At 46.0% G+C, this 16,129-nt stretch overlaps 1 protein-coding gene across 4 annotated transcripts in view; it reads right to left on the bottom strand.

Moving 5' to 3' along the window:
• The window catches only part of NLRC5 (NLR family CARD domain containing 5), an 88,819-nt gene that overhangs the window by 52,703 nt on the left and 19,987 nt on the right, over positions 1–16,129 (bottom strand). For all 4 annotated transcript variants that reach the window (XM_073307452.2, XM_073307451.2, XM_073307453.2 and 1 more), the window contains 6 exons: positions 12,829–14,584; positions 11,788–11,871; positions 6,024–6,107; positions 5,847–5,930; positions 3,243–3,332; positions 1,562–1,612 (listed from right to left, as the gene is read on the bottom strand). In XM_073307452.2, coding sequence (XP_073163553.2) covers positions 1,562–1,612; positions 3,243–3,332; positions 5,847–5,930; positions 6,024–6,107; positions 11,788–11,871; positions 12,829–14,584 — 2,149 coding nt within the window. The remainder of the gene's footprint in view (positions 1–1,561; positions 1,613–3,242; positions 3,333–5,846; positions 5,931–6,023; positions 6,108–11,787; positions 11,872–12,828; positions 14,585–16,129) is intronic.

Raw genomic sequence — 16,129 nt, forward strand, 5'->3', positions numbered from 1 at the left:
CCCATGCCTCCCACCACCCACACCATCGTGGCTACATTGCTATTTTTAGGATGCTAGCGCGATCAAAGCTAATGCACGTATGTCTACCCCAGCTGCAGTGTAGATGTAGCTTGAGTCTCTTTCCAGGATTCAGTTCTCTGGCCCAGCGTTGCCGTAGTGCGGCTGCATGGGAGTTAGGAGGCTAAGGATTGCTCGTTGCAAATGAAAACGTTCAACTACAGAGCGCAGCATGTGATGAAAGGTTGCTTTCCAGCTGGGGCATTTTCAGACTGATCTCTAAGAGAAAAACAAGGACTCATATTTCGCTTGGTATTTACTGACCTAGGGCTAAATCCATGCTGTCCCCACGCATACACAGAGGCATGAAAAGAGGCAACCAAGCAAGGTGCAAGACGTGTTGCACCCTATTTATGCCCCCACCCCCTAAAGAAAAAATCAACATGGCCAGGATTCAGAATTGCCTTGCAACCTCTACTGTCATTTACTCCCATGCAAAATGCTACCATTCTGGATTAACAGTTTTACATTCCCTTTTCACAGGTGTAAATGACTGCACGGGGTGCAGGGGAATTATGTCCCATTTCTCAGTGGTGGATTTAGAGGTAGTGTGGCCCTGTGCACAACTTCATTTTCAGTCCCCCCCCTCGGGACCCAGCCAAGAAAAAGAACATTCTCTCTGATCTCTCCCCCATTTTTCATTCTTTTTTTCTTCATCCTCCTCCTATATTATAAGTAATGGGAAGAAAATGAAAATAAAGTGAGGCACCTTGATTGGGGCAGATGGTTGGGGTGCAGGAGGGGTTCGGGGGGTGGGCTCTGGGATGAAGTTTGGGTGTGGGGTGCAGGCTCTGGGCTGGGGCAGGGGGTTGGGATGCGGGAGAGGGGTAAGGGGGGTGGCGCTTACCTTGGGCGGGACAGCTCCCAAAGCACAGTTTCCGGCCAATGGGAGCTGCAGAGTCGGTGCTCGGGGTGGGGGCAGCGTGTGGAGACACTCCCCCCAGGGGCCACAGGAACATGCTGGCCACTTCTGGGAGCGAAGTGGTGCAGAGGGAGGGAGGGAGGCAGAGAGGGCAGGGAGCCGCCTTAGCCCTGCTGCTGGCATGTCTCTGCATGTCCCTTGAGGGGAAGGGAACAGCGGGTCTCCCCCACCAGGGGCGTGCAGAGACGTGCCAGCAGCCAGCCACTTCTGGGAGCGGTGTGGGGCCACCGGCCACGGCATGCAGGCAGCCTGCCTGCCTAAGCCCTGCTGCACTGCTGGCCAGGACTCGGGGGCAGGTTGTCAGATATTCGTTGGGGATTGGTCCTGCTTTGAGCAGGGGGTTGGACTAGATGACCTCCTGAGGTCCCTTCCAACCCTGATATTCTATGATTCTATGATATTTGTTCTGCATTTTGGGGCCCCCCTGTCACTGGGGGCCCCGTGCCACCGCACGGTTTGTTTAATGGTAAATCCGCTCCTGCCATTTCTGGAGCCAGCAGTCACCAGTGTCCATGGTAGAAATGACTATTATTTGAATCAGAATTCCCTTAAATACTCACAACTCCAAGATCAATTTCTCACCTTGGGACTTTTCTGGACTGGCCAGAAAAATATATCATGATAGTGTCCTTCCTGCAAGCAAAATACAACACACTATTAGGTTAAATGCTAAAAGATTAAACTTCTTATGCAGCAATGCTCAATAGGGGCCTGGGTCTGCTCTCCTTGAAATGGACGGCAAAGCTCCCATTCAATTCAGTGGGGCTGAATCAAGCCTTAGAAACGTGCTGCTCTCAGAGCTCTTAAGCTTGTGAAGCAAAAGGGAATATTGCAGTGGATGTTAATCAAAAGAATCACTGGTCTCAGCAAAGCTGGCCGGAAGCTTAGGCAGACTGCTTCCTGGGGTTCCCCTTCTCTAGATACATCTCTCATGAAAATAGGAGATCATTCCACTGATTGATCCAAAATGCCACAATTTACGGCAGCAATTTGGCCCTTTGTCCAGCCGTGGCATGGAGCAAAATAACACAAATGTTTTCAGAGTAACAGCCGTGTTAGTCTGTATTCGCAAAAAGAAAAGGAGTACTTGTGGCACCTTAGAGACTAACCAATTTATTTGAGCATAAGCTTTCGTGAGCTACAGCTCACTTCATCGGAACAGTATGCATCCGATGAAGTGAGCTGTAGCTCACGAAAGCTCATGCTCAAATAAATTGGTTAGTCTCTAAGGTGCCACAAGTACTCCTTTACTTTTTACAAATGTTTTCTGCAAGACATGTTATAAGAAGGGTCAGCAGTGATTCAGTCTCACGTGTATTGCGTGGAGAAACTTGGAAAAAAGCAAACTGCGTCCAACATGACTTCATTAGAGCTATACTAGGGATTAATCTGGCTCCTGGAGTTTACACGTGGATGTGAACTAGTTGTAAGATCTGTAATTTAAGTCTCCACTTTACCCAATATCTTGGACATATGATAATATCAAAACCATTGTTCAAAGACATATCAAGTGCACAGCAATGCAAAGTGTTGCTTTTCCAGTTGCTTTTCGCTGGTTTATAACTCATTTGCACAGACAAGGCATCTCACCGTGTAGATATTGCATGTTTTAAAAACAGAGTTTAAATTATGTTACATGTAGCATTCATGCAAAGTTCATGCACTTGGCAACATCCAGGGCACACCTGGAGTGTTGTGTAGGAGCAGTGCACACACGGCTCCTCCTAAGGGCATGAACCTTAAAATCTCGCCCAAATAGCATAAACCATAAAAAGCCTCCCAAAACTGGGCTCAAGGCCCAAAAACAAAAAATACAATAAATAAAAATTAGTAAATAAAAATATTATACAAAGCCAATATATTCCTTTTATCTATTAAAATATGTAATGCGCGGGAGGAGAGAGAGAAATAAAGGAGAGGGTGGAAAAGCTGACAGGCGGACCAGCCCGTCGGCAGACCAGCCTGCTTGCTTGCTTAAAGCTTGTCCTGTCTTGTATTTAAACCGCAACAGTTACATATACATTTTACATTGAAAAATCAATGTGTGAAATGAACATGTAAAAATCAATGCCTTAATAATTCCATATTGTATAATGTAACTGAATCAAACTCCATGTTTCAACTTGTCAATAAGACGAGAGACTGGAACTCAATTTGCACCAATCTTTATTAAGGAGCAATTCTACTGAAAAGAGAAGTCAATTTTTAAAGTCAACAGTTAGAGAAATAAAGTGTATATTTCCATAGCATATATTACCAATACCTTATATGTAGTTCAGTAACATTTGGACAAGTAGTGGCTTCCTTTGCCAAAGTAAGAACAGACTTCACCGAAATATCATTATGGCTTAAACTGTGGATAATAGAGCATCACAATATCAGCTGCTTGTATTTGATAGTAAGTCTCTTTTATTTAATACACAATCACTGCTTCTCAACACAAACACACACACACATGCACACACGCACATCTAATGGATTTGTTGACCATTTAAACTATACTGTTTGTTTTCAGCCAACAGACATTTCTGTCTGTTTGCAATTGTCATAAATATAAAGGGAAGGGTAAACACCTTTAAATCCCTCCTGGCCAGAGGAAAACCCCTTTCACCTGTAAAGGGTTAAGAACCTAGGATAACCTCACTGGCACCTGACCAAAATGACCAATGAGGAGACAAGAGACTTTCAAAGCTGGAGGGGAGGAGAGAAACAAAGGCTCTCTCTGTCTGTGTGTTGCCTTTGCCAGGACCAGAGCAGGAATGCAGGTCAGAACTCCTGTAAAGGGTTAATAAGCAATCTCGTTAGATAAGCTGTGCTGAATGGAATGTACATTCCTGTTTTTGTGTCTTTTTGTAACTTAAGGTTTTGCCGAGAGGGATTCTCTATGTTTTGAATCTGATTACCCTGAATCTGATTACCCTCCTGATTTTACAGAGGTGATTCTTTTACTTTTTCTTCAATTAAAATTCTTCTTTTAAGAACCTGATTGCTTTTTCATTGTTCTTAAGATCCAAGGGTTTGGGTCTGTGTTCACCTATGCAAATTGGTAAGGATTTTTATCAAGCCTTCCCCAGGAAAGGGGGTGTAGGGTTTGAGAGGATTTTTTGGGGGAAAGACGTTTCCAAGCGGGCTCTTTCCCTGTTATATATTTGTTAGACGTTTGGTGGTGGCAGCAATAAAGTCCAAGGGCAAAAGGTAAAATAGTTTGTACCTTGGGGAAGTTTTAACCTAAGCTGGTAAAAATAAGCTTAGGGGGTTTTTCATGCAGGTCCCCACATCTGTACCCTAGAGTTCAGAATGGGGAAGGCACCGTGACAGCAATTCAATTCTATTTTATGGACTCTTTCAAATGCAACTGCTGCCCCTTAGTTCAGAATCAGGGACACTTGATAGATCTATAGGATAGTAAAATAGTTATGCACCATTTTCTGCTAAACAAAACACTTATTAATAATGTAGGTGATACAGCTGCAATATCATAGGAATTTATGATAAAATATTTAATACATACAGTACATTTTTCATAGTCTGCTGCAGCAAAATAACAGATGTAAGTACAGCACTTTAAAGTAATACAGTCAAGATAAAAATCTTATGCTTAAAAAAATCTAACCTGTAACTAGTAAACCTAACTAGTAAAACTCAAAGGATTTTTTTAAAATATCATTTACTTTATTTATGCTGCTTATTTAAGTTTTGGACTTCACTCAACTTAGAACATAAGACCCTGATCTTGCAAACACTTTTGCATGGGCATAAAATGACTCCAACTGACATCAGTGGAATTGCTCATGAGTAAAGTTATGCACACGTGTAAGAGTTTGAAGGAACAGGCCCTAAAATTAGCTTGGTCTATTTGATAATTTTCACTCTCTTCTTTTTTCAGTTGAAAACTTGTTTCACTGAAGGCACTTGTGCATTATGAGGCCAATGCTGTTGTATCAGGGTTTCCACTTTCCAGACTGGCAGAGGCATGTTTGACTCCGATCCTTCTTCCCCCTCACCATGTTTGCATACACAAGTACATCCCAAGAAAACATTTTTATTCATATTAGGTTTAGTAAAATCTTGAGGCTGGGGATTATTTTCTTTTTTAATGAAATCTAATTGTACATAGCTTCCTAGATATTAAAACCAGGAGGGACTATCAGATTATTCCCATCAAATTTCATCCTGTTACTCCCATTCTGAGCCCAGTAGCTTGTGTTTGACTAAAGCAGATCTTCTTGGAAGGCAACCAGTTTTGATCTAGAGACTTCAAAACTCCTCTTGAATTCACTGTTTCCTTTGGTAGCTTGTTCTAATGGTTAATGGAAGGGGCCTCAGGCATTGACTGTGTCTCGGCCTTTCCTGTTCCCCAGTGGCACACAACAGTTTAGTCTCCTGAGAACTAAAATGCTTTGCTTTAATTGAAGTCATTGGGCTCCTTGATGTAGGGGTATTTGGGTGGAATTTGAAGATCTGTGGTCCAATCTTTTCAGTGATGTGGGCCAGAGGCTGGTTTGAGGCACTTCCGCAGGCCACACCCAGGAATATGTGCTCTACAAAATGGCGTGCTCCATGTGGTGTGACCTCGAACGTATTGTAATGGTAAAGTCCCACTGTGCAGAGAACACCATTTTGCAGAGCAGGTCTGCTACAAGTGAGGGCAGACACAGTTGGGGGCTGGACAAAATCATCCCAAGGGCTGCAAGTTGGACTGCCCACCTCCCTGTGAAAAATTTGTGCCCCTGACTGACCCCAGGGACTGCCAGCATTACTTCCTGACCTCATGTTGACCCTAAACTACTTGACCCTTTGACAGGATGATTTGCTTCTTCAGAGATGATATTTGCAATGGGCTTACATCATTAAATCTCTTACTTACTCAATCATCTTTAACTTTTCCACTCTGGAAAGCATTTCAATCATCTTCCCCATGTCTTGGTCCTTCAGTCGATTGTCTTGCAAGCTGCAAATCAGTTTGCCTGGTTAATATCCCCCATGAATAATTCTCAGCTGATTTTAAAAGCATCGCTCGCCCCCAATAACGCGGGTCACTTACTCTATTTCTTCCAGCTGAAGGCAGTTTGGAAAGACTTGTGCCAGGCCAGTTAGCCCCAGGGCAGTCATACTACCACCAGTTAACCTGAAAAAACACAAAGCAGATCGAAAATGTCGGATCAATACAAATCTGCCGGACTCGTGGCAGAAACAGTGTCTGGGATGTCCCTGGGTTCCACATCCAACAGGTGACCAGGAGGAAGATGCAGGGGCGTGTGGCCTGATTCTGCTCTCAGGCAATGGAAGTTATGCCCCTGGGGACAACTCCAGCACCATCACTTTGCTACGCATCCATCGCAGCTTGCAGGAATTTGAGTCCCTGACATTCAATTTCCCTGCTTTTCAGGCTCTTAGCATGCAGGGGAAAGCTGCAGGAAGTAGAGAGGAAAATACATCCCAAACTGCTTCCAAACAAAAGCTCCACAGAGCCAAAATGGAGCTCTTCATCTTTCCCACCCTAAACCCTGTCCACTCCCTTCTTTCTCCAGCACCATGGACAGCAGCCTGAGTGTCACTCAGCCCCATAACTAAGGCTAAGATTTAGTCACAGGTATTTTTGGTAAAAGTCATGGACAGGTCACTGGCAATAAATAAAGATTCATGGCCTGTGACCTATCCATGACTTTTACCAAAAATACCCCTGATTAAATCTCTATTTCTGGGGAGCTGCTGCTCCGGGTGGCCCCCCTTCAGTGCTGAGGGTTGACTGCCCCCGGCTGCTGTTCCCTGGGGAATCACTCTCCAGACAGCTTCCAGGCACCTCTGGGGATGCTGCTCCGGCCACCTCGGGACCGCTGTTGCTTGGGCGGTCCCCAGGACGCCCCAGGACCGCTGCTTGAACACTCCCTGGAGCCAGCCGCACCGGCGGCTGCTCACGCAATCCCCAGAGCCAGCTGCCCGGGGCCTCCCGAGGAGTGGCCAGTGTGGCTGGCCCTAGGGACCGGCCGAGCAGCTGGCCCCGGATTGCGCCAACAGCAGCCGGTGCGGTTGGCCACGGGGTGCCTGTGCAGTCAGCCACACCAGCCGCGGCGGAAGCCACAGAGGTTGTGGAAAGCCACGGAATCTGTGGGAGAATCACAGCCTTCCCTGTAACGCACGCATGGGGTCTTCTACTTGGCCCTCTCCCTCGGCCTTCAGGCCCAGCCATCTCGAAGGGCCTGTCTACACTTACAGCGCTCGGGTACACACAGGCGGCGGGTATAAGAGGCCAGGGGAGGCTAAGTTGCCCCAATCAGCCTGCCTGCCACCTTCGGCGCATGCTGCCGCCGAAAGGGTGGGCGCCCTGGCTGTGGCCCCACCCGTGCTCTGCCCCGAGGCCCTGGTCCCACTCGTCCTCTTTCTTCCAGGCCCTGCCTCGTCCTGTCCCCACTCCGCCTGCATGGGTGGAGGTGAAGAGGCATGTGCGAGCAGCTGGCTGGCCGACGGGCGGGTGAGTGGCCGGCCAGCTGGCTCAGCTGGCTGACCGGCAGGTGGGTTGTGGGGGCCTGAGGGAGGCAGCAAATTAGCACAAGCGGCAGGCAGGGGGTCCTCGCGGATGGGGCGAAGAGGCACAAATGGCTGGGGGGGGGCCTCGCAGGGCCGGGGACGGAGCCTGGGCGGAGCTTTCAGGGGAGGAGGCTGAGCAAGGGCGGGCCTCAGGGCGGGGCCACCGTCCGGGGGCTCACAGCCTCCCCACATGGAGGAGTCATGCACCGCCGATGCTGGTTCCCCTGCACCGCTGCAGCGCGTGTGGTGAAGACGCTCTGTGCCGATGGGAGAAAGCTCCATCGAGTTAGAAAAACCAGCCCCGCGAGCGGCAGAAGCTACATTGGCGGGAGAAGTTCTCCCGCCAACACTATGCACACTACGCTTATGTCAGCGTGACTTAAGTCGCTTGGGGGGGGGGGTGGAATAGTCACACCCCTGAGCAACGTAAGTTGTGGTGACATAAGCGGTAGTGCAGACATAGCCTAAATCTCACCACTTCTTCCTGCATGACATCTCTAAGATCCCATCCTTCCTCTCCATCCACTCAGCTAAAACTCTCGTCCAGGCCCTCGTCATCTCACATACACTCTTTGGGGCAAGGGCTAGCTCTTTGTTCTGTATTTGTACAGTGCCTAGCCCTGATCCAGGTGCTACCAGAATGCAAATGTAGCACTCCTTGCAGGCAAAGCATGGCTCTGCAGCGCCTTGCCTCAGTTTCCCTTCTCACAGGGCCCCTCAAGAACTTCACACAATTCAAAAGGTAAAAACCAAATTCCTTTGCTGGGGTTCTACTTTATTAAGTCTAAATAAACTTGAAATAAAATCTGCCTAGCATGTAGTTTCTCCCCTCTGATTCAGATGGTAGCCCAGACCTCAGCTCAGGGAGCTAAGGGAAAGAATGACAGAGTTCCGAGAAGGATTCCTGAAGCAAGTGACTGCGGAAGAAGCTGCTGGAGATGTTGCTGAGAGCCCAGTCGTAAAAAATGGGGAACTTGATGGAATAATTAAAACGTGTAAAAGGGAAGTCAACTGTATTACTTATTGTAAACTTTAGTGCCCGGGTTTGCCCGTTGTGCAATCCTGTCAGGAAAGAACGAGGTTGCATTCACACTGATTTCTTTTACTGTATGTGATCAAGTGAAGGAGTAAGGCTAATGTTTGCAATTAAGCATGCTTATGCGGTCAAGTTAGTGCTGAAGAGGCACTGAAACCACACAGTGTGTGCATAAGGACACTTGGCCACAGAGTGGAATAATCACAACTGTTCAGCTCAGTCATGCACACCAAGGTCCTACTGTGGTTGTTAAAACAAGGAGAAGAGGCATGGAATATTTATACAGCTGTTCCGGCCTTCTGGAGAACAACGGTTCTTGAAGGGACTTTGCATTGTATAATGGACTGTTAAAACATGTTTAAAGAGCACCAAAGATTACAAAGAGACTTTATATAAATTATATTAACTTTAGACTGGACATTTCAGCAGCTAGCTTGATGTTGATGGAGAAACTGCAAATTAAACAAGCATTAATTGCACACTTGGCCAACGGACGCACCATAAAGGGGTCCACAGAAAGGGTCTTGTGGAGATAAGCTGCTGACAGAGCAGGCCAGCCAGTGTTCAAGGTGTGTCCCAAGATGGGTGTACCAATAGTTATGGCCTAACGTGTCTTACACTAGCTGGTGTGACAAGATGTATTACAGGAAAATCCCAGTCTCAGTTGCAAGAACTCAAAAGCTGATGCCTTGTTCCCTGATGGGATGGTAAGAGAGGATGACTCTCCTTTTGGTTGGATATTTTGAATCTTCAGAAGAAGTCAACATGCCAGAACCTCCAAAAAGAGGAACCAAGTTGGACCAGCCAGGAGAAATAGGATAAAACGACTGGTGTCCTTCAGCACATAATTTCTCAAAAGCTGAAGACACCTGGAAGAGAGAAGACAGTTCCTGGGCCAGCAATCTTGGAGTCCTCCTGGTGATACCAAAGACCTATCTCAGACAGACCACTTTAACGTCTCTTTCTATTTTCCAGCAGTTCAGGTTGCCTGTTAGCACACTGGGAAAAGACTATAGCTGTATCTATCCTTTACTCAATCTGTGTTTGCATGTCAAGTCCTGCTGTGGACAATTACTGAGCTGAAAGCTGTTTTCTGAGCAAAGACCTAGTGATAAGTAACACAGAGACTTTCTTTGGGAGATGTGATGGGGCGTCTGCCCCACAATGGTGGAGAAAGGTTTAAAAACAGTCTTGGGGAGGCTGTGCAGCAGACAACCAACCAGAGAGGGGCTGCAATGAGCAGCCAACCAGGGCAGAGCAGGCCCATATATAAGGAGAGCTGAAGGGTAGTGGAGCAGTTCCCTCTTGGGAGCCCAGGAAGAAAGGACTGGGTCCCTGAAAAGCTGAGGAAACTGCTAGCACCCTGGACAGAGCAATGCTGGACAGGGAGCTCCAGCCTGACTGGCTGGAAGACTGAAGCCCTGATAGAGGGGCAGAGAAGGGGCTAGGGCTAGGGGAAGTGGCCCACAGAAAGGGATGGCAGGGGTTGAAGGAGACGCAATGTGTGGCTGTCGCCTAGAGGGTCCCTGGGTTGGGACCTGGAGTAGAGGGTGGGTCCAGGTCTTCCTCGCCCCCGCTTGCCACTGAGGGAAGTGGCCAGTGAAGGGCTGCAGTTTGCCACTGGGGCAAGTGGCTAGAAGCTTGGGCTGCAGTCGGCCACAGAGGTGAGTGGCTGGACAGAGGACTGCTGCCCCCCAGGAAGGAAAAGAGAATAGAATGGGGCTTGGCTGGAGGCCTGTGTCCTGAAGAGGACGCCACAGTCCTTGGGGTGCTGCGGGTCTGGAGCAGAAGTCACGGTGGCGAGACACCACCAGAGGAAGGTGCCCTGCAAAAAGACAGAGCTAATTCCCAGAACAACCAGCAGGAGGCACCATAGTGGTGAGTCCCGCCCTGTTACATGAGACAACCCAAATCAGTCAATTGGTCGCTTCCTGAAATTGAGTACCTAATTAGTAAGGAAGTATACATGCTTGTGTGTGTGTTGTCACAGAATTACAGCATGTGTCTTTGTTTTGGACCAGGTTCCAACCAAGACTGTTGTAATGTAGCTTTAAAACTGAACAAGTTACTGTTGTTAACAAAGATTTCAGAACTGCACGTCTACCATATACCATAGTTAATGGTAGACTGCCTTTGAAGTTCTAGGTGTATACAGACATAAAATGAGATCAGGGTTGACCTCTGTTGCATAGACGCTTGGTATGACAATGGAAGGGGGTTTTCCATCACATAATAAATCCATCCCCTTGAGAGAAGGTAGCTAAGTTGATGGAAGAATTCTTTTGTCAACCTAACAGAGTCTACACTGAGGCTAAGGTCAGCTTGACTATGTCTCTTGGGGGTGTGAATTTTTCACACTTCTGAGTGATGTAGCTATGTCAACCTAAATTTTAGGTGTAGACCTAAGTGTGCAAACTTCTTGTACTGGACTCAGTCTATCAAAAATGTAGGGGTTTATTTTAGGTAGTTAGGAGTGTTAGGCAGATCTTGGGGCTAAAATAATTCATTGATAAATAGGTAACAAGGATTTGACTACTACAGGTCCATGGAGACAATGCACCATGTAATCAGTGATACACGTGAGATATATTGATCATATTTTTGTCCTCTGGACAGACGGCTTAAACTGTCATATAGATTTCCACCACAACTCCAACAACTGCTACCCATCCATTAAACACTCTCTGGAACACGCTCACATTAGCATCAACCTCTTGGACACCACAGTCAGCTTCAACAGTGGAACCCGACAGACAACCCTAGACAAGTAACCCACGGATCACCACACCTACCTCCATTGACCATCCTTCCTATGCTGTACAGATATTAGGGTTGGTCAAAAATTTTCCATAGAAGCATGGTTTTAGGGAGGGGGTTGGGAGGGGGGGTTGGACAAATAATTGGATTTTCAACTTAACTCATTTTTTTGCAGAAAGTGTCTCTGCTTTCCTCAAAAAAATTGATTTTTTTTTTTGAAAACCTGAAAACCAAAAAGCTATCTCCTGGCATTTGATAGCAATGCACAGAAGGTATCCTATACAATCACATTTTTCATGGATTTCTATTTTTGTGCAGCACTATAAAATGCAACAGATTATATTTTAGACCACATCAACCAGAGCAAAAGATTTAAAATACATATGACATAAGATGGTGGTACAAAATCCAAAGGGGAACCCATTCCCTATTCCTATTCAGCACTAGAGCAAAGTAAGATGGGTTGACCCTAATATTAAATGCTTACTCTAGTTTCTTCAGACTCTTGATCTTCAGTAAGCTTTTGGAAAGAGCAGCTGCAAATTCATCACCATATTTCCTGCTCCTAAAGCTAAAACAATAAAAAAAGTGGGCTAAAACATGATAGAAAAAAAATAAAGAGTTCTGTTTTGTTCTAACATTATCTATGATCCAGTCACCTTATTGCATCATTTTTATTTCTAAACATATTAGTTCTTTAAATACAATTTCAACATAATCAAATGTACAAAGGGGGAAAGACTTTATTGACTTGCTTACTAAGACACTTCATGCAGTAGCTGTTACTAAACTGTGGAGACAGTATGACTGAGCATTCTGCTAGCCCTATGATAAAGATAAGTAATTCCTTATTTAAGGACATTTTCAGCTCACGGTTATATCAGTGAGCAGTGAAAATCTGACTCTTAAGAACTGGAAACAACTAATGGTTCCTGTGTGTAAAGCTATTGAAGTCAATGGAGTTAGACCAGGGATGAATTTTGTCTGAATGCTTTAAAGCGGTTATTGGAGAAACATACCTTTACACTATGGTAAATTAGTAGCACACAGTGACCTGGAATGCACGCAATCTTCAAAGTGAACTGAGCACTCATAAAAGGTATCAAATTGACGGCTCTGGAGATTGAAGTGCCTACTTTGCCCCCCTAGCTCCCGACCTGGAGGCTGTCAAGTACCAGCTTTAGAGATGTGATGGTAGTTCACTCTTAATCTTTGAGCTCTCCGCTGAACCGGCCCACTGCAATGGGGCACCTGTCCAGTAGAAACTGGACTGAGATAATAGATTCATTTCGTCTACAATATCTAATGGCAATCAGATGGGCAGCAAATTTGAGTAGCTATCAGTGCTGGCTGGCTGTGACCCAGCAACCCAGAGGTGAAATGCTTGGGACTTCATGGCTAGATATCTGAGCCCTTCGATGCTAGGTAATTTAGATACCCATTTCCCATTAATTTTAATGGTAAATGGGCATAGAAATCCCTTCAAAAATCTCAATCTAAATGCACATGTCTTTCATGCATTACTTACCTCAGGTGCTCTATATTTTTACAGCTGGCTAGAACCTCCAAACAATCTAATTCCATGGGGCAGCCTGCAAAATCCAAGTGAGTCAAATCCCGGCCACAGTTAATGATGAAAACCAAAGCTGAAACATCTAGAGGTGTCAATCTAAAGTTTCTAAATTCATATTTGAAATTTAACTGGCTCCCGACATGCTTGGCTAATTCAAGGTCTTGTGTTTCATAGGCGCAATGGCACAGCTCAATTATCTTAGGCCCCGTTAGATGGGTAGCTGCCAGCTTCTTCAATGACTGTAAGATAGCGGCTTGCTTGTCCCGCACCCACGCCTGATTTCGTTCAGCCAGCAGGGTAAGGAACGTCCTACACTCTTTCGACGAGAGGCCTGAGAGAAAGGTGTGAAAATTCTCCATGAATTCGGTCCTGGCTTCATTTTTTAAAGTCCACTTTGACTTCAGAGAGAACTTTTTCTTCAGGTAGTTTCCGTCAACTGCGTTATTTATCATCAGGTTCAGAGCGGCAAAGAATTCTTGAAGACTCAAGTGCACAAAGGCATGGCCGGCCTCTGGGAGGCTGTCACTCCTCTTGACCTCAAAGACAGTCAGCAACCCATGTAGGGAAGCAAACTCTTTAACATGCTCTGGGATATCATCGACATAAAACACAAGCTTCTTCTCTTCCAGGCCTTTCAGTGCAAGGTCACACAGGCCCAAAATGGCTGTCCTGTGGTTATTCAGCTGCGTGTCTTCACTCACAGTGCTCTCTGTCTGCTGCTTACTTATAAAGATGAGGAGCATTTTGATATAAAATTGGGTCATGGTCTGAGGAAGCTCCACCTTTGACAAACGCTTCCTCAGCAAATATTCCAAACAGACGCAGACGATGCAGCACAAGGCAGGGATCAAGCACATGCTCAGAAGCTTGCTGTTGTTTTTCAGGTGAGCAATGGCCTGCTCTTTGAAGGAATGTTGGTGGAAGTAGTGGCTGACATACTCTTCAACCTTCTCGCGGTCAAATCCCCAAATTTCTGCCAGCAGATCTGCTCTGTTTAACAGAAAGTCAGGTAATTTCTTAGGCCGACTGGTGACCAGCACTGTGCACCCAGGGAGAAGTTTTCCAAAGCAGAAATTGGCAAACAGCTCTGATATGGACATAGGCCTGTGGAGGGCAGGGCTTAAACAAGGTGAGGATGGCTGGCTTATGTTCCCCACAAATTCATCCAGCCCATCAAAGATGAACAACACGCGCTGGGCGTTCTCCAGGAGGTGCTGAAATACTGCATCAGGGCAATCTTCTGGCTGAAGGAGCAAGTCAAACAAAAGCTCCTTTAAAGTCAGCTTTCTGCTGATCAGATTCAGCTGCCTAAACTCAAAGAGAAAAGTAAACAGAAATTGATGCAAGGCTCCTTCTGCCCACTTCTGGCAAAGCCTATGCATCAGCATGGTCTTTCCCATCCCCGGTTTCCCAAACAAAAGGATAACCTTGGTGGTACCCAAGCTAACGACACTTTCAAACAGGTCTGAGACTTTCACAGCCGTGTCCACACATTCCTCTGCTTCCTGCATGCCTGCCAAGTCCTCTCTGGGTTTATCTGCTCTCTCCTTTAGTCGGGAAGCTTTACTCTGCCGGATGACTACGTTGACGAAGGCTTGGCTGAAAGCTGGTGTCTGTACTTGTCCCAGGACAGCTGCTCCTGCTGCTCTCTCATTTCCATACCTTTGGCACATTGAAGTAATGATGAGATGCCGGTACCTTTCAGCTGAATCTGAGAGACACAGAATGACAGAGAGAGTGTGTGTGAGAGTGGTAATGGGAAACAGCTATATCAGCTTCATGAAAAGTGATCTTCACCGTACTAAACACAGTGAGACCGTGGAGCTGTGCTTGTTCATATAGGATCTGACCTGTTGCTTAACCACTGAAATAGATCCTGATTTGCATTGGGAGGTTCATGGTATCAAGTACTTCTCCCCCCGCCCGGCAGATCTATTTGCAAAGTCCATGTGATTCTTTACCTATGTAATTTTTTAAAAAACTCCATGCTTAAACTTGCATTTAAAACAATAAATCCATACCAGCAGCCCTGCAATCGCAAAGCAGTATATCCAGCCCAGCAACCGTACACCAAGTAATTAGTAAACAAAGCAGCACTTTTGTGCGACCTTGCAATAACAAACCACAGGCATGCACAATTACATAGCGTTATTTGCCAAAGTAGCGTGTCTTCTATCCTCTGCCTCATGGACCTGGTTTTATGGATTCACACTTCTCCCTCACCCAGTATGGGGAGTAAGACAAGCTCACAGCTCAAACAGAAGTTATGGGCTTGATGCAGAAATTACTGGATGAGGCTCTCTGCCCTGTGTTGTGCAGGAGGTCAGACTAGATGATCATAAAGGTTCCATCTGGCCTTAAAATCTATGGATCTATAAAATTAGCCAAGGGTTAGAAAATGTCCCCATTAGGACCCCAGTGGCTGTTTCAGAAATACACAAAATAGCCTTGTCGTCTTCTGAGCAATCTCATCAATTCTCTGTATGGAACTCAGCCCAGTAACACACTGATGAACTCTGAGGAAAGGTGTTCTCTGTTGAGATCCCTCCCAGAGACACTAGACTATTTTTATTTCAAACAAGATCCTAGGGTGTTTTGTTAGGCTGCCAAGAACGCAGGAGATAAAGGGCAATGACTACAACCTAATAGGTGTTCACTCCCTCAGGAGAGCAGAGTCCCTTACAGATGGCATCTGCATGTATTTCTCTTTTTTATTATAGATATTGTATGTAGTGATGCCAATAGTTAAGGTTGCCTGACATTTCCCATTATAAGACCCTATTTTCAGTTTCTTCTAACTTTGCCAAACTTTAGGCTGAAATTTCCCATGCTGGGTGTCTGCCTCAGGATGAATCTTTTGAAAAAATGTCAGCTAAAATGGCTCAACCATTTCTGTTTTAAAAAAATCCTTATAACCACATCACTGAGCAGCTGTAGTATAGCCATGCTTTGAAGCAGGGGGACTTGACATTTGACTTTTAGGTGGCCTTTTGCTGTGCCTGTGGAAAATTTGCCCAAATGTGGCCAAGTTATTAGCCTCTGAAAAAATCTCAGTTCCCACATGCTTAGTAGGACTTTGTTAGCGTTTGGCAGCTAAATTCTCTGAAGGTTACATCTGCACTGAGATGCTCCATCCCCTCACAGCTCCTATCTGTGATCAGCCTGCACATGCGCCATCCGCACAGAGCAACTGAGCATGCTCCAGCCAAGGCTGCAAGGGATGAGCTGGACTTCCTGTGACATTGCTCCTCCTGGT

The sequence above is a fragment of the Lepidochelys kempii genome, chromosome 12 (assembly GCF_965140285.1).
Source record: "Lepidochelys kempii isolate rLepKem1 chromosome 12, rLepKem1.hap1, whole genome shotgun sequence".
NCBI lineage: Eukaryota > Metazoa > Chordata > Testudines > Cheloniidae > Lepidochelys > Lepidochelys kempii.